At 51.4% G+C, this 17,795-nt stretch overlaps 6 protein-coding genes across 6 annotated transcripts; 2 read left to right on the top strand and 4 right to left on the bottom strand.

The window, feature by feature from the left end:
- Positions 1-688: 688 nt before the first annotated feature.
- A1O5_03213 (uncharacterized protein) lies at positions 689-2,231 on the bottom strand (the record flags this gene model as incomplete). Its single annotated transcript, XM_007743826.1, has 2 exons — positions 689-1,638; positions 1,691-2,231. The coding sequence occupies 2 exons, from the start codon at positions 2,229-2,231 to the stop codon at positions 689-691; spliced, it is 1,491 nt and encodes a 496-aa protein (XP_007742016.1).
- Positions 2,232-3,699: 1,468 nt separating this feature from the next.
- Positions 3,700-4,134, top strand: A1O5_03212 (uncharacterized protein; the record flags this gene model as incomplete). The annotated part of the gene is made up of 1 exon (XM_007743825.1): positions 3,700-4,134. One exon carries the CDS (start codon positions 3,700-3,702, stop codon positions 4,132-4,134), a length of 435 nt encoding a protein of 144 aa, XP_007742015.1.
- A 1,302-nt stretch (positions 4,135-5,436) lies between these two features.
- On the top strand, positions 5,437-6,810 carry A1O5_03211 (mannosyltransferase; the record flags this gene model as incomplete). Its single annotated transcript, XM_007743824.1, has 4 exons — positions 5,437-5,692; positions 5,762-5,969; positions 6,120-6,530; positions 6,606-6,810. The coding sequence occupies 4 exons, from the start codon at positions 5,437-5,439 to the stop codon at positions 6,808-6,810; spliced, it is 1,080 nt and encodes a 359-aa protein (XP_007742014.1).
- A 751-nt stretch (positions 6,811-7,561) lies between these two features.
- On the bottom strand, positions 7,562-9,531 carry A1O5_03210 (uncharacterized protein; the record flags this gene model as incomplete). The annotated part of the gene is made up of 6 exons (XM_007743823.1): positions 7,562-7,857; positions 7,924-8,184; positions 8,242-8,688; positions 8,747-8,815; positions 8,868-9,108; positions 9,163-9,531. The coding sequence occupies 6 exons, from the start codon at positions 9,529-9,531 to the stop codon at positions 7,562-7,564; spliced, it is 1,683 nt and encodes a 560-aa protein (XP_007742013.1).
- A 1,207-nt stretch (positions 9,532-10,738) lies between these two features.
- Positions 10,739-11,920, bottom strand: A1O5_03209 (uncharacterized protein; the record flags this gene model as incomplete). Its single annotated transcript, XM_007743822.1, has 2 exons — positions 10,739-11,783; positions 11,859-11,920. The coding sequence occupies 2 exons, from the start codon at positions 11,918-11,920 to the stop codon at positions 10,739-10,741; spliced, it is 1,107 nt and encodes a 368-aa protein (XP_007742012.1).
- A 3,396-nt stretch (positions 11,921-15,316) lies between these two features.
- On the bottom strand, positions 15,317-16,542 carry A1O5_03208 (CMGC/MAPK protein kinase; the record flags this gene model as incomplete). The annotated part of the gene is made up of 4 exons (XM_007743821.1): positions 15,317-15,693; positions 15,743-16,124; positions 16,180-16,375; positions 16,424-16,542. 4 exons carry the CDS (start codon positions 16,540-16,542, stop codon positions 15,317-15,319), a joined length of 1,074 nt encoding a protein of 357 aa, XP_007742011.1.
- Between the last annotated feature and the right edge of the window lie 1,253 nt (positions 16,543-17,795).

Raw genomic sequence — 17,795 nt, 5'->3', positions numbered from 1 at the left:
ACCGGCAAATTTGCACAACCATTACCGTGGGGGGATGAGCCTTGCGCCTTGATTTTTCACAACAGGATACTTTTAACCGAAGGATTTGGGTCGAGGTGGCGCTGCAAACGGCGGATTTCCAGGACTCGTTGGCTAATCGGGAAGAGCTTCGAACGTCACAGCGTTGCACCCGTCTTTGCTTGAGGCTGGGGGTGGAAATCTACCACTCTCTCGCCAGGGAAGCTGGCTTTCCTCAGATGAATTTTGCCAGGGGCGTCAAGATCATTGCCACGCTTCTTGAACTCTTCCTTCCAGACCTCCTTCTATGCACCGACCGAAGCCTTTACAGCGGCTTGCAGCATCCACTTCACCCCCATGGAGAACTTCAAAAATGTCTTCGCCCTACTCCTGTCCCCGAACCGGCTCCGTTACAATCGACTCACATCTCAGCTACCCTGTACGCCAGGAAGACCTCTCGGAGGAAGATGAGAGAAAGATGGGATTAATTTGTGAATTCTGCAATGCTAGCTGATCTCAATATGTACACCTCCCCGAGATCAACTGACGACTTCAAGTAACCTTGGCCTTGGCCTCTCGAAGGCTAGTCCCTCCCGTCACCTTCCTCGTGCCTTCCTCCTCCTCGTGACCGCATGAGACGCTGATTCCTATCAGTAAATCGTGCGACGAGCCGTGATAACCATCAGAAAGGTTATTTCCTAGCTTTATACAGTGTAGCTAGATCGAGCACTTCACCAGACTTGCTTGCGACGAACTCATGCGTCATGTGCGTGGAGTTGTGGAACGTGAGTTTACTCCATCCATAGGTCTTATTGAGCGTGTCGAGCCCGAACCGAGAGTAATCCATCAAGGGGTATTGGAGGTTGTCGAGTCCATCATAGTGTCCCGCGGCACCATTGGTAATGTACCAGGGTGCCTTGGGATTGTTCAGACCGGCGGGGTCCATGATACCATTTGCCAGCGGGTTCTGTCTCTCATAAACATGTGCATGGCCTGAGAGAACTAGGTCGACACCGTATTTGATATAGAGGGGCTCGAAGACATCTTTACACGTCCAGCAGATGGTGCCGCTGTCGTTGGCGTTACTCAGATACCAAGGACGGTGGCCGGCAACGATAACCCAGGGGGTCGCAGTGCGATTGACACTGGCAAGGTCCGCCTCGAGCCATTTGGTTTGTGCGTCTATCGTGGTGTTGAAGGGCCCACTGTCTTCGCCCTCGACCCCGCCAGGCTCATCAGGAGCAACAAAGCCGTGGCCAAGGTCAGTCTCGGTATCGACTTGGACGAAGTGGGTCATGCCGTGGTCGAAGGAGTACCAGAAATTGCCTGTGCCGCCAGATTCTGCGCTCGGCATCCGAAAGTGGTTGCGATAGCCCGTAAAGTTTGTCTGGCCAGGGATACAAATGCTCACATCATACGTTATGTTGTGGTACTTGTCGGTATAACCGCCATTATCGCAGTTAGCTTCGTGATTTCCGGGGCCAACCATGTAGGGCTTATAGGCAGTAATCGGGGTAAACTCGTCGTAAAAGTCGTTGAGGATCGACTCGTAAACATGAAATCCTTGGGCGATGGTGGTGTTGGGTAAGAAACCCTGAATTTCCTCTTTTAACCAGTAGTCCGCATAGGCAATGTCACCAGCTAAGGGCATTTCTTTAGTGGTCACACCTGGTTACAGATGGGGAAGACTTACGATGCCAGACAAAATCATAGCCGCCCTTGAATTTCTCCAGAGACTGGATCGTGTTGATTTCGCCCGGGGAGAGGGTGTTATTTTCGGAGACACCCTTTCCAGCATAAGTTGTCAACCCCTGGCTTCCCATGGTGCCCAAGTCAACGACAACTGCGACAGAGAATTCTGCTGGATTTCCAGCCGGTCGACCAGTGATGAAAGTATATGGACAGTGCGAATTCATATGGAGCAGGTGCTCTGGGAGGTAGTAGTAGAGCGTGTCTGGTTTGAGACCCGTGATTTTCACGTGGTTGTTGTACGTTAAAGAGGTCGGGTAAGTGACGGAAACGTTGGACGAGGCGGTCATATTCAAATGGTTTGGGAGCAGACCATAATGAACAGTCGGACGGGCCAATTTCTCGAACGTGTTCCAGCTGACGTACATGCCAGTGTCGCCCGCATAAGCTAGACGAAGCTGCGAGTTGATAGTATTGTTGGTGGCAGCATGGGCCAGCTGAACCACGCCAGCAGCCAGCAGGCCGGCGTACACGAAGCACAGCATCTTCTCCTTTGTCCTTCTCTCGATGGTCCGGTAGTGGGTAAAGAAAGAAAAAGGATGAGAACCACCGAACCACCGAACCACCGGGTCAAAGCTGGCACTCTATAAACAAGATGCTGCCGACCACCTGTCTTTTCTTTTTGTCCTCTGTCATTTTGCTTTTTGCCTAACGTGGCTGCATGCTTGATGAGACCGTGAAAATACTGCCAATAAGGGACTATGCCAGTGCACGTGTTCCGAAAATGCGAGCATAGCAAGGCAGATGAATGTTGATCACCGACAAATCTTGAGGCAAGCGGGGCGACTTGTCATTGAGCTCGGTCATCTTGCGAAGATTTTGCGGAATATTAGTCCAGCTCCAGCAGTGACCAGTGCGCAGGCCATTTTCATCTGGACGGTGGTCTATCTCTGACCATGGCCAGCGAATCTTCAAATCTCTGGCGTCGCAAATGTGCTCCTTTCCCCAGCTCGATACTCGGCAGGACCACTCCCAGTCAGGTGCGGGATCACGCACCTCGAAGCTGGTTCTCACGTGCGGCAAGACCAAGTCTAAGGAGGGTGCGACGCGAAGCCCGCAGGGCACATTGGCCGTGAAGGGGAGAATGGCCGACGCTTAGCTAGGGGACGCGAGGGACCCTGTTTCCAGAACAACGGCTTGACGCTAAGGCAGCGACTTGTGTTGACGGATGCGAGGCACAAAAGGAAGAGGGAGAGAGACAGAGGCTGGTTATTGTCGATATGTCTGGTGGCAGGGGGAGGGGGGGGGTTATGTGGGGGAGGATGGTATTGTGACCACCCGTTGGTACCTATGAATGACTTGTCTTTACAGGTACGGTAATGACCGTCATGGCGGCCAAAAGGGCTCCTAACATTTGCTTCTACAAGACGTCAAGTCCTCACAGGGGCACTTCACACACTTCCTTCCACAGCCATCGCGCCTTAGCCACTCATGTCGGCCAAGAACAGCACCACTTCTATTGCTTCCAAGTACAAGCAAGAACGGATTCGTGACAATCAGCGCCGCAGCCGTGCTCGACGCCAGGAATATCTTGCATCTCTTGAGAGACGGGTTCACGAGTCCTATATTGCCTGTCGTGACGCGGACCTTCAGCGCATTGCTTTTGCCGATCTTAAAGCTGAAAATGCTCGTTTGCGAGACCTATTGAAATCTGTCGGCATCGATCCAGGCCGCAAGCAAATTGACAGTCGAAAAGACGCGCCCCGGAACGCGACTGGTATTGCGCCTGCTTCGTTTCGACAAATAATGCCCAAATTATCGGCACCCAAGACACCAGGTCCCCTGCCTCCCAGACAACAGGAACGCAGAAGTGGGACGTGTTGTTCAACATGCTCGTATTCGTCACGCTGCCCCCCGCAGCCTGCTGCGTCCACTGAAAATATTGGAGTCTTGTATGATCAATGCCTCGACCAGCTCATGACCCTTCCGACAACACCCGCGGCGACACCCGCAATGACAATATCCTCAATGACCAATGCCTCCCCGAACACCACTCTGGATGACGAAACGGCAAACGAGGGTCAAGACAGTGCCTTCATTCGTGATACAATTCATATACCCTCGAACGAGTCTCTACCACATGACGAAGATCGCGTTCAGCGCTCAGTAATCAAAGGGATCGAACATCTCGATACGCCAACCAGTACGAACGACAACACTATCTCGACAGACCTGGATCAAAATGGAAGTCAGGAGGCGGAACAGTTGTACATACAAGTGATGGAGACCAGTTTGAAGGTGTTAGGAGCCGAGCATGTCTCGACGCTCACTATCATGGCCCACCTGGCGTCGACATACAGGAGTCAAAGGCGGTGGAAAGAAGCGGAAGAGCTGGACGCGAGACTATTGGAGGCCAGAATGAGGGTGCTCGGTGCGGAGGGTCTCTGAACAATCTAGAGACTAAATTTGGGAGCCGACGCTGGCAGGACTTGGCTGGGTCAGACTTGGATGAAGCCATTCCAGTGTCACGATGGAGCTACAAGGACGTAGGACAACAAATCTCGGACTTGCAGTACGATGATTAAAATGTACATATATATCATCAATTTGTGATCGCAGACCTAGCCGCTCAACCTTAAGAAACCGCGAAAGCCATTGCATACACGACGTTGAACGTCCAGGTCCGCCAGAAGGGTGCTTGGCTCCTTCACCAAGGCTGCGACCAAGCAAAATCAGGTCTTGGGTAAAGGATCCTGTTCAATCGGACCATGTCTGCGCTTGAGTTGAGAATGCCTCTGGTTGTACCAGCGGGGTTGGGTTGGTATTGGAACTCGGGTCAGACTCGGTCTTTGTTTGGCACGGTTGGGCATGCTACATAGCTGCAAAGACTCATCACGAGTCTGCAGAAGCAGTACTGGTAGACAAAGGTCGGTGTGGGCGAAGATTACTCGTAGTTAACTGAGCTGCCAAAAGATACCTAGGTACTCGGTATGGATCATTACCGTACCACCACGTCAATACTTTCCTCCGCCGCTTAGGACCGCCGCTCCTCCCAAGGCTGAGCTCCCCTGGCTCCTCTTTCGCTGCTAGCGGGATCTTGGCACGGGGATCAAGCGTCTGCCAAGAAAATGCTTACGCGGCAACCTTTGGTAATTGCGACGGTGTAATGGGTTCGGCTTTAATATTTGCTTGCTGGCGTGGCCAAAATGGGCAAGGGATCGGTTCGTCAGAAGCCCTACCGGAAATCTGCCAACATGATTGGAGTCTCCTCACGTGGCCAAATGCCACCGCCTCCGTCGCCATGATACCCCAGTACCGTTTCAGTGATCAGACTCGTGGCCGGTTTTCACCTGGCAAGACCTGGGTAGCTGCGATAAATTAGACCTCGGGGACTCCCAAAGCTTATTTAAATAAGCTCTTCCCATAGGGGAAGGAGGAAGACAAGTTGAGGATTCTTGTTTAACCATGACCGAGGGGTGGGAGGTAACCCGTGGAATCCCTGTTCTTTGCGAGAAGGCCGCTCTGGAACAGACATGCATTGGCGAAGGAGGTTTTCGATTTGCCTCGTTTTCATTCTGATATGCGTTATCCTGTTGCTGTACCTCTATCGCGGTTTACTCCTGAGCTCGGGGGATATTTTAATCAGAGCATTGCAAATCCGTAAGGCTTGCTTTTCTACCCCATGTTAACCCGCCGCACCTATGCGCCTTGGCATGTCAGTCCTAACCTCGCTGTCTGTTTCGTACAGCAATGAATGAACCTGCTACAAAGACACCGCTATTGCATGTCTCAGACATGGGCAATCAGTCGTCGCCGCGAAACGATTCGGCAATTATAGCCCTTGTTCGGACCGAAGAACTAGATGGGATCATATATTCCATGCGTCAGATGGAGCGAAACTTCAACGCCAAATTTGGATATCCATGGATTTTCTTCAATGACAAACCCTTCACTGAAGAGTTTAAGCGGCGGACCAGGTTGGAAACGCGAGCGTCATGTCTTTACGGTAACAGTCCCCGCTTGATATCCAGGCTGTGTGAGTCGTGGCAAAGGATTCTCATAAACGTACCTGCAGAACAGATCCCTTCAGAGCATTGGGATGTACCCAGCTCTGTTGACCCGCACCAATTGACAAAGCACATGGCCGACATGAAATCCCGTGGCGTTAAGCACGCGTCAGACTTGAGCTATCATCAAATGTGTCGGTGGTACTCAGGCTTCTTCTACAAGCATCCTGCCCTTAGTCACCTTCGATATTACTGGCGGGTCGAACCCTGGATCAAGTAAGAAGCTCAATCTTTTATTTTGCTATCTTCTTCTTTTCCCCTCCCCTCTCCCCCCCCCCCGGCCTACCCCCCTCTCCCGGCCCCCAAAGAAGAGTGTTCTGAGTTGTGTTACTGGTCCCGGATTGACTGATCCAACTATTTTCATAGGCTCTTTTGCCCCATTGAGTACGACGTCTTCCAGTACTTATCAGACAATGACAAAGTATACGGATTCACCATTAATATCTATGACGATCCTCTTACTCTCCCCTCGCTATGGCCGGAAACACTCGCCTTCCTCGTGGAGAATTCCCATCACCTTGGCCAGAATAACGCCTGGAAATGGCTGACAGACAATACGCACAGGCCTGATGTCAACCTTCGGGCAAACGGCTTCAGCACATGCCACTTTTGGAGTAATTTCGAGATCGCCGACCTCAACTTCTGGAGAGGTGATGCTTACGATTCTTACTTTCAACATCTGGACCGCTCTAACGGGTTCTTTTACGAGCGCTGGGGAGACGCGCCGGTGCACAGCATAGGTGTGGGGTTATTCGAAAACATCTCTAGAATCCACTGGTATGTTACTATGGCCCCCGAATTAATGGCCCTCTTTAGCCCCACGGAGGTTCTTGGCTGATAATTTCCCCTTAGGTTTCGAGATATTGGCTACCAACATACCGTCTACGCCAACTGCCCCGATTCAGACCGGTGTAACGGCTGTGAACCAAACAAATTTGCCCCCATTGCTTTCTGGCTTAATCAAGAGGACTGCCGTGTCAACTGGCTGGACCAGGTGTGCCAAGGCAGTGCCATGGAACATGGTTATCTGTGCCCGAAACGAAATAGAAATCATTGACGAGATTGCCCTCTATATTAGAAGGGTCTTGCGTCTCAATTTATGGCTTCGCCGAACAGATCCAGACAAACACAATTACATTCCCCTCCCCTCCCCTCACCCCCCCCTCTTTCCATGCCCCCAAAATTGACAGTTGAGGCAGTAAATTCTGCCTGGACGTGCACGAATCGGACGCCGGCCGGACTCCCGGCGGGTCCTGTCATGTTTTCGGTCGTTTTAACTTCAAAATGCACGGCCAAGTGGCAGGGCCAGTCGTGATCCCACTTGCACCAGGCGTCATTCATACGATCTTTGAAGTTGGAGGCGTTTTCGTAGCATCGCCGTCGCTGGTGTGGGCTAAGCGGACCTGTAGGATGAAACCGAGAATCGAACTTCCGGAGCTGGACGGGAGAAGCAGAGTCCTCACATCAATCGATATGACGAATGGAGGCAGAAATGAGAGAGCCTCTCATTATAATAAGCTCACGCATTACGGTTAATTATGGTCAAAACTTAGATAGATGGTACGACCCAGTGCTAGTCTTTCCCCAAAACGTGCTGTAGTAGATCAAAGCACGCTTTGCGAGAGTCAAATCAAGGTTAAGATCTGAAACTTCTAGAAAGATCTATACAAAATCTAAACCAAACCACGGGGGGAGGAAATCACAGTGTCCGCTGGTGGCTTGGAGGCTTTGACACATGACAATCCCGGGTCAAAGTATGGTCCTGCGCCACAAGTGTCTCGATACCGTCTGCGCCCATTTGTCTCGGTTCAAACAGCTGCTTGTTGATGATCCCTCTTCTTTTCTCTCTCCATCCTCCACCGCATGCCATACCTCGACTGTGCCCAGGCCAGCGATGAAAACACGGCCGTGATTCCCGCCAATATCGCAAAGGAAATCTTGGGTCCAACGAGAGACAACAGTGGCTCAGTCACTCCAACGCCCACAGCACCAACAGAACACCGCATCAGATTATTCATGGCCGTTGCACTGGCCGATTTGCCGGGAAAGAGATCAATCACAAGGGCTGAATTGATATTAAAAACGGATGTCGCCGTGGCGGAGACTTTTGGGATCACTTCGTTAGTGACGGACGTCGGAAACGGTCAAGCAAGGCAGGAAGTCGACCCACTGATGAACTGTAGCAGAAATGGCAGATCAATGTCCGTACCGAGACTGAACCCGAATGCGGCGAGAGTCCCAATAAATAGCATGACTACCCACCAAAGATTGCGGAGCCGGGCACGCTCGACTGGAAAGTCGGAAAAGTCTCTTGGGTTGATCTTAGTCGAAGGAGGAAGCTTGCGCCGTTTGCGGTACTCCTTTTCTGTCTTCTTGTAGTCGTGGTCTAGGAGAACTCCTGTTGCAATGCTGCCCACGACGCAGCCAAGTCCTGCCTCCGATTAGCTTGTGCCCGTGCGTCGCGTCCCGCTGGTGTCTTGTAACGAACCACTGGGTACAAAGGCCAAACCCAGCTGCACGTTACTTAGGTTGTAATGTTCTTTGAAAAGTTTGGTGGTACTGGCAGTCATCATGCTCCAGACTGCGTAGACGATGCTCCCAAAAAAGAGCGTGACAAAGACGTCCTTAGCCAACAAGCTCTTCAGAGGTTGAAATACGGCGGCCCAGGAAAAGGCTGCTCGGCCGCCGAGATCCGCTTCCGTTCGGCCTGTTGGCTCATCCACAAGAAGAGGAAGCACTGGTCGATACAGAAAACCTCTTAATCTGACGCTTCCATCTCCGGCAATGGACCGTAGCGTCTCCGGAAGGATCAAGATGATGATCGTAACAACAACCGCTCCGAGGATAAGGAGAAAGTAGAATATGGCACGGAAGCCCAGAAATTGAGTGAGTGTACCTCCAACCACAGGGCCGACGGATTGACCGAGCATACGCACTATACGTAGTTTCATCAGCCTAACGGCCAGGGGAATAAAGGAAAAAGAATCACAGACTTCCACTGAAGACCCCAACGAAGCCACCACGTTCAGCAGGTTCTGCAAGATCACTGATGATACCAGAGCCTGTGACGCATGGCTATTAGTGGCTGTGGGCGCATAGAGTGATTGACCTGACCTATTGCAATTGTGGCCGAGCTCCCGAATGCCTGCAAGCCACGGAATACCATAAGAGCGGAGAAGTTGGGCGTCAACCCAAGCCCAAGATTCGCAATCAAATATGATGTCAATGTGTATATCAGAGTCTGTCTCCGGCCTCTTGAATCCGCAAGCGCCCCCCAAAAAGAGGGTGCCAGCCCCTGTACAACCATGTATACAGTAATGCTTAAGAGGACAGCGCCGACAGTGACATGAAGATCCTAACTCTCTGATTAGAATGGCTCTGGCAGATTGTTTTGAACAGCACATCATACCTTTGCAATCTGATCGACTGCTGGGAGATAGATATTGGACGATAGAGGAGAGAAAAAAGCGGCCATGGATATGAGGTAGACAATGACTCTCTTCTGTCTTTTCTCTAGAACGTGGTACGGTGCAGCCGGCAGGGGTTTTGTGATGGACGGTTCCGAAGACGACTTGCTCGACCCCGTAGGCTCGGAGGATTGGCTCTGATATTCTTCCGTGTTGGCCTTCAATCCCAGACTCTGCCGCTCGCCTTGCAGTAGGCGGTGCGAACGTGCTCGACCATCGGGTTGAGGTGGCACCGGCTCCCGTTTCAAGGCCTCTTTTCCCCCAGGATCTTGGTATTTGGGACCGTATTGCTGAGCAAGTTCCATAGTCATGGCCAACACAAGTCGAAGGAAGAGAAGTAGGGTTGAGCTTTGGAGGAAAACGTAGAAACTGAAGAGATCTGCGGAATTTATACAGAATCAACTTCCGGTCCTTGGCTCTTCTAGGAAAACTCATGGTGCAACAAGGCACGCCGGCAGAGGAGACGAATGTTGGAGAGACATTGAAGCATGTGAAATCCCAGCACTGAAGCCAATAGAGATCAAAAGTATCTGCATGTAACATAGATGTGTTGTCCAGTTTGGCGGACTCCAAAGCATTGGATATTGTACCTCTCCGTGAGCTCTCATGCATGCATGCCGCGCAATCGAGGACGGAAAATAATGTAGGAATAACGCCTGTCAAACACGACTGACTGACTAGTGTGTATCATATTTGTTAAAACCGGACAGGTGGTCGAGAACGGGTAGAAATATCAGACCGTAGAGACGCCAGCCTTGGTCACCGCAAAGGCAATATTCTTGGCTCGACAGTGGACGCCTTGTCAACCAAGCAATGCTTACGCGGCAAGCTTCAGCACATAGCTTCGCTGCCTTATCTGTACCTGAAACTAATTCCAAACGCTTTGGGCGATGAGTGTCCTGTCGATCCGCGACTAATGATCCTTTCTGGACGACTGGGGAACCTCTGGAATAACCGAAAAGGTGTTATTGTTGCTTCCATGGCTTAGTTCAGGCGAGGCGGGGTCTTGGGACGCAACGTCTTCAGAGACTGGGGGGCGTAGGAGAGCATAATAGGCCTAGAGCCCGAAATATTTCCTTCAGACGGGGTCGCTGGCATGAGTTGGCTCTTAGAACAGTCTCACTTCACGGTAAGAGTGAGCGTAGCTGCATACCTGAGCAGTTTCCCCAAGACAGCCCGATGTGTCGATTTGCTCCTAAATCTTCAGAAGGCCATATCAACATGTTACATACTTTCGGTCTCATGTTCTCAGTTCACGTTCTCTGGTTCTGATCGGAGTCTTGTCTCGTATAAGGCCTACTTCTGGTATACGATCACCATGCTTCATGATGTTGGCCTCCGAGTTCGGTAAGGATGCCGGCTAGAAATAATTTTCGTGTGTCAGAGTATATATACTCCCTTCATTCGTATACAAAGACATCGATTCGACCAATCTCTGATGCAGCAAAAGAACCCACTGGTAGAGGGGCCTCATGGTGACGAGAAACTGCAACAAAAGCCCGAGGAATTTTGCCGGCCTTAATTTGTTTTGGATGGTTGGATGCTGCGAGGTGCCAGAATAGGTTCTCCTGAACCACCAGTGTACACCCGGTCTGGAGCTTCTGTTCCTAGATACCGTAATTCGAAGTCGGAATTTACACCATTCTCTTCGTCCCGGGGGCGGTCATTTTCTACCACACCAAAGTCCTTGAGCTTCTCCCTAGGACGCCAGGCGAGTGGACCGTATCCTTGCCGGGCGGGCAGGTGGTATAGCCGAAAGCTTGCCCATCCAATAACTGTCCCTATGATGGCTCCACCAATGATGTCGAATCCCGCATGGTGGAAGTCTGCGTATCTGCTAGAACAGATGAACAGTGCCGCGATGATAGGTGCAAGTGTTGCTCCAGTCAGCCATAGAGGTGGCGCTGCTTGTTTGTCCTTCGCCGAAGCGAGTGCGTTCCAGCTGCTAGTTTCTCGCGGAGTTCTCTTCGAAGTAAGTTCAAGGTAAGGGATTCCTAACGATAAGCGGGCATAGAGCCACAGGCTGAGGTAGACCATACCGGCCGAGGAGAAGGAGGAATGTCCAGAAGGAAAAGCGGCGAAGCTATCGTCAAGGAGCCGTTTATCAGATTGCTGGCAAATGGCAGAGCTAACGAGTGACTCGGCTTCCGAGTTCAGCGAGTTTCCAAATCCGCCGACGATATATTGAGATATGTTTGATAAGTCGGGAGCACACCGTGCGAGGAGATTCGGTCGAGGCTTTCCAACCATGTCCTTCAATCCCGCAGTCACGAAAAGCGTTGCGGCGAGGGCAGTGCAGAGGCCCAGCCAGCCGACATGTGCTTCCCAGACTACCCTGCGCCATGCATCTTTTCTTGTGCGGTCGTGGTTGCGGTTGAAAGCTAGTCCCCCAAAATTCAAGACAGCAATGATGCACGCGGGTGCAAGTAAGGCGACGACCACGACGACCGGTATCGACACAATATCTGGCTTGTTGGGGTAGGCAATGGCGGCGTCAGTAAGCGAAAATGGTCTATGGTAGCCGCTTATATAATTCAGGACGCCTCCGGCAGCTGCAAAGACACTGTTGCGATGGCCACGGTGATTAGACAACTAGAGCTTCCGTAGGTTTGGCGAGGGCGGAAGAAGGGAGACTTACACCACAACGGCCCAGTCAAAGAGATAAGAAAAAATGAGTCGAATAGCGAAGGATGCTGCCATTGTTGAAAGAGAACCAAGGGTAGATTGACGGCCAAACCAGTCCACACTATCTGCCTGACAAGCCTGCTGTTATGATTCTGGGAGGCTCGTTCACTTGATTCGCAATGCCGTCGCAGCGTTGTGTGAAGGGTTCTTGGCAGGGGAGATTTCGAAGTTTGGTGTGTGCGTGTGTGAGAGAGACAGAGAGAGCGCGCGAGAGAGGGAGAGCTCTTGCCACTTCTCAGGGAGGGACGATTAAGTGTAAGATCAGAATATTTAAGACGAGCAGAGGGAGAGGGAGGGCGAGAGGGACGGACCATGTTGTCGGGGCCGGTCCAACAGGCGAGCCAGGCCAACGTCACTCGTCCGGAAATTGTTTATGCCCCTTGATGAGAGCCATTGACGCTCATCTGGAAGCGGATTGATGGTGCACATCATGCCCGGTTGGGTCATTGGGGGGCAGAGGACTTGAAGACGATTTAGAGGGTGGGCTCGTCATGATGCAACGACAAACATGCAGCCCGCCTCGCCATTGGGTGGTCGCGTGACCCATTCCGCCGTGGTGATGGTAGTCGTGGTATGGTGGCTTGCAAGCCGCGTGTCTGGTCTTGGCCGGCGAGCTTGTGTCGAAGCCAATGCTCTGTCGATGCCAAACGCCAAATGAGACGTCAAAGGGAGATGCTTCCCTGTCTTGTCCTGTCCTCACTCGTTTGAGTTGGCGTCAGATGCACTATTACGATAGGGTCTCTGAATGCCGCACAGACGCAGACGTAGCATTCAACCCACCAGAGGAATGCATTTCCTCCTGACCACTGATTAGGCTCCAACTAAAGCCAGTCCTTGCGGACCGTAACATATTCCTCCCGACTTCGTCACGTTCAAAAGCATTCTTCAGACGTGTGGAAGCTCGTTGGCCCCACGACGCAGAGCATAAGCCGCTGTGACCAATCTCATCCCTCGACTCCCCTTCCCAACCAACAGCAGCAACATATTCTGTCCGTCCTGATCGATCCGTGCCGCAGATTCAAGATACCCGTGGACCGGATAGACTAAATATCTTGGTCAACCTCCACTAGGGAGCTGGAGACAGCTAAAGAGACAGCGTTTGCTCAGGAGTGCCCGGTCGCGGCAACCATTTGGTTCCTCATCATCGTTGTTCATGTGGATGATGGAATGCCTTTAGTATTCATGAAGGGACCGTGCACAGTTGCTCACAGACTAATCAAATATGATAGATATATTGTAAGTGGCTACGGGAGAGGGCAAAGATGATCAATAGAGAAAGGGTCTGTGCAATCTGTACAAACAAGCATCCCCATTCCTGGTGGATTCGGAGGGATTCCGAAGAGTAAAGGTGGTAGGCATCGCCCGCTTCCCTGGCTTGTCCATTACGCTCTTTGACAAAAGATTCTCATTTTGTTACATACCATACAAACCATGTCAGATGCCCACTTAAGGTCCACTGTAGGTACTTCGTTCTGGAACGCCAAGTCTCTAGCGCATACTCTAACGAAATGCGGCATCCCGAAAGCCGATTGAGGTGAAAGTGCCAAGCTCAGTCGGCCGAAGCTTCTTCGGGCGAGAAAGCCATAAACCCGAACCGACGACTATGTAACCTAGGTTTCGATGAAGAGGTCTGGTGGTCATGGTAACGTGGGGGTATGGTATTGAGTAAATATACAGAATGACTGTACTGACTGTAAAATGGAAAAAAAAAAATGAAAATCATCAAGGGGCCTAGAGGTTTCACGCCGGGATCCAAAAAGGCAAGTAAGGAAGGCCTCCGCTAGCTTCCACAAGTACAAGAGTGGCGAGGGGGATTACACCCAGTCAAAGCTCTTTTCTTTTCTCCGAGAGGAAGAGTTGCTCTTCCTGGAGACGTGTAATAGTAGTCCGTATTTTTCCAGAGAGAGGACTATATTTTTGAATCTCTGCTGTCGATACCTTGATCATGACGAGGCCCCCCAAGGCCGAGAACGCTTGGGGAAAGCAACTTATATCCCAGGCTGCGCTGGAAATTAAGTGGAGAGGTGCGTCTTTGGCAGGGAAGAGTGAAGAGATTGGCGGTTAGGGTAGCGAGCTCAAAGTATCATGACTTCACTTTAACTCGGGTGCCCGGATGCTCCCGTGGCACATTTTGCCCGATAATAGAGGGAACGACTTCACCCTCCGGCGCATCCTTTATATATAGGCTTGGTTGTCTCTTGACGCTTAGAAGCCGTCACCTCGTAGTTTAATTAGCCGTTTGTTGTGATGTGAGGTCTGCCGATATCAAGACTACGAGTGCTGTTCATGGGAGAAAAGGCGAGAAGGCACTGTCACTCACATGGATCGACTTCTCTGGAAAATCAGACTTTCCCACATAAACTGGGTGAAGCGGATTGACGCCAAACACCGAGGCCGAACTTTGTATATCTGACCTTGGCGCCGAACTCAGTGGTCCATGCCCATTTCGAAATATACCACTTGGACGGAAGGGAACAGGGATTGATGCCAGTTTTGGCTAACTGGGAAGCCTTCAGTTCCTGCACATGTTCCCTTCGAAGGTGCCCTAGTGGTGGTCAGCATTCAATTTAGTAGACGGTCTAGCCAGGAATCAAGTACATCCGACTGAGTACAGGGTGACTGGATTAGGAAAGAAACCAGAAGGTCAAGAAGCACTGTCGCCATTGGCGAGTAGTGGAGCACTCACCCCGCGTATCCCCTCAAGATAAAAGTGCTCAAATGTACTCAAATGCTGGACGATCAAATCCCCCCTCCAGTACTTGCGATGGTGCATTAGTCGTGTCTGAAGGGGACTAGAGTGGAAAGTCAGTCTGGAATAGGTTAGCGTCATTGGTACTGAGGGAAGACCGCTAAAACCGCCAACCGCCTCCAAAAGCGGCGGGAAATTTTCGTGGGGATTGTCACGAGGACTGCAACCGGCGAGGTAGAGCGGTCATCCAGCGGTCGAGGCCCGCGATACCTAGCCCGTGAAAAAGGATGAAGCAGAGAGAAAACACGAAGTAGCTTTTAAAAGAACGGCGTGAGGGGTTGTCGAGTTTGGATTCTGCACTGATCTGGCCTCTATCAGTTCACGTCAATTCATGGATTTCTTTCTTGCAACTGTGGTGGACATGAATGATTCAATCGCCAGGGCAAAACATCTCCCATTTCCCTCTCCATCCAAGCACAACCTTTGGGGATCGCTGTTACTTTCTCGCATGGTTCCTCCGTCTCAGAGAATCCAGGGCCTAAAATCACATTCAGCCTAGACACGCTCATCAGCCTCGGCTCTGTTTGATATCCGCCTTTATCGACTGGTTGTCAGCCCTTTTCTACACATTGTTTCGCACAGCCCGAAAAGTTTGATTCTGCGCCGCGGCGCCCTCCGCACTTGCAAGCGCTGAGTAGACCCGAAATCCGAACTCGTCGTGCTCATCGCATGATCTCATTCCAAATCAACGCCTTCAATTCCTCCTTACTGAGCTGGTCCTTATTTCTATCGAAATCGAAGAACTCTTCTGGAATAGGCTCGGCGGTTGGCTCATCGTCAGGGTCGTGATATGGTTCGAGATACGGATGCTTGAGGGCGTCTTCAACAGTAATGCGCTTGACCGGATTAAACGCTAGCAGCTTCTCCAGCAGGTCCAGTGCCAGATCAGAAGTCTTGGGAAAGAGCGCTTTTAAGGGAATCTTCTTCTTGAAGGGCAAGGAACGAATGTATTCGCGTGCACGTCGGGACTTGATGCCATAATAGTCCTCCATTGTTGGGGTGCCGAGGACATCCAAGATGAGGGTGAGCTGATGGTGATCTAGAAGATTGTCAGCTCGGTCCACAGTCACAAAGGTCGCGATACGCACAGTCTTTGCCAGGGAACAGGGGCTTGCCACTCAACATCTCTGCAAGAATACACCCAACGCTCCATACGTCAATGGCCTTCGTGTATTCCTTGAAGGTGAGCATGATTTCTGGAGCACGGTACCATCTTGTTGCAACATATTCGGTCATGAACCCTGAATTGTCGTCGGTCGAAGCTGCAGATCTAGCCAAGCCGAAGTCGCAGACTTTGAGATCGCAGTTGGCATTGAGTAACAGATTTGATGGCTTCAGGTCTCGATGTAGAACGTTCGCAGAGTGCATGGCCTTGAGAGCGCGGAGAGTCTGATAGATGAAATACTGGCAGTGATCGTCGGAGAGATCTTGGGTTCTAATCACGCGGTGCATGTCTGTTTCCATGAGTTCCTGGAAAAGAAGTGTCAATACTTTGTCTTCTGCTCTTTTTCGTTCCCAAACGAACCTGAATGAGATAGACCTCAGAGAAAGACTCGTAATTTCGTGGCTTCTGGATGTCAAGAATGGAGATGATGTTCTCGTGGTTGAAGTATCGTAGCAGCTTCATTTCTCGTAGCGTGCGCAGGCAGAACATGGAATGATCAAAAGGCGTGATCTTCTTGATTGCCACTTTCTGACCAGATGGCTTGTGCAGGGCAGAGCTTTGAAAAATCAGTTGGCGCACCTTACATTGAGCATGAGAAACTTACCAGACGACGCCATAAGCACCCTCCCCAATGACATCCTGAATGTCGTACTGGTCAGAGACATTGAATGAAATTTTTCTGGAGCCTCCTGACGGCGCAGTTTGTTGCTGTGGTTGTCCCATGTTGCTGGCAAGTCGCAGTGTGTGATCCTCTTGGATCTACAGGTGAGCGATCGGGCACGAATCCCTGCCTTTCAAATCCTATGCGATATCCAAACTAATACAATCACTGTGCTTCGACCGCGGGCAGCTCTCGCCTTGCTGATTTAGTTCAAGGTAATGAGGGTGAGGGTGAGGTTGCGGCCTTTAAGATCGGAAATGAGAGCGAGGGAAAATTCGCTTGCGCTTGGACCCTGGTCGAAGTTGCTTTCCGCCAGTCTGCGCTGTTTCAGAGTGGAAGATGGGGCGTCTGGATGCGAGTCCCGTACTTGAGGCGACGCAGTTGATAGTGCTCGAGATGGTACCCGTCGTCGCTGGCAAGGAGCGATACCCCAGCAGTGTAGTTTGATTGCGCAGCTGGGCAAGTAGAGAGTTGTGGAGGGTGCTGAACGCTGTAGGGTGTCAAATTCCACATTCCTTTTGGCATGCGACAACAAACAAGGCGGAGACAACGTACCAAATTGGTTTCCTGGCTGAGCTTGTCGCGCTGCGAGGTTCAAGTTTTATCTACAGTCTTCAGGGCGGTAAAGGCCTGGTGGGTTTTTGGAGGGTGCGAAGAGGGTGCAATGGCGGGGTTGTGCAGATGAGGCGGTTGCAGGTGACCACCTTGCAGTCGGACAGGGCAAGAAAAAAAGTCTCAACAATGAGCGAAACGAGGAATCAAAGAAGAACGAGACAAAAAGTCTGCAACGAGATGGCGCCGCAAGGTGATCAGAAGGTGAAGGTGCGTATCACGTATCACACACGGTAGGAGAGTGAAGCACCTGGCATTCACACTCAAGGACCGAATCCCCATTCACGCCGCGACCGAATTGAAGGACGTCTCGATGAATAGGCGCCCGCATTGGCTCACTAGGCTGGGCTAGGCTTGGACCTGACCCGGCTAAGCAGAATATAGCGGCCTCGAGAGTCCCAATGGCGGCCTCACTAGCCCCCGGCGGCCGGCTTAACCCCTTCCATCCATGGCCTCAGACGGGGTCGCCCATCCTGTGACAGCCTTTGCAGGCCTCTAACCCACCCATTTGCCTTGTTTGAGCGTGTCGGATCATCGTTTCATCCTATCCCTGTTGCCGCAGGCCATGAGCTGCCCCAAAGCTAGAAATAGCCCATGTCTGGAGCCTCGTCGTCACCCTGATCGCTGACTACCCCATAGGCCACAGCGGAGCGAGCCTTCCTATCTAGCCCAAGTTTATTGTGTACATGCTTTGCCACAAGGA

The sequence above is a fragment of the Cladophialophora psammophila genome (genome assembly GCF_000585535.1).
Source record: "Cladophialophora psammophila CBS 110553 chromosome Unknown aczJe-supercont1.4, whole genome shotgun sequence".
NCBI lineage: Eukaryota > Fungi > Ascomycota > Eurotiomycetes > Chaetothyriales > Herpotrichiellaceae > Cladophialophora > Cladophialophora psammophila.
Note: the sequence above shows the minus strand (reverse complement) of the source record. Positions and strands in the feature narration are given on the sequence as shown.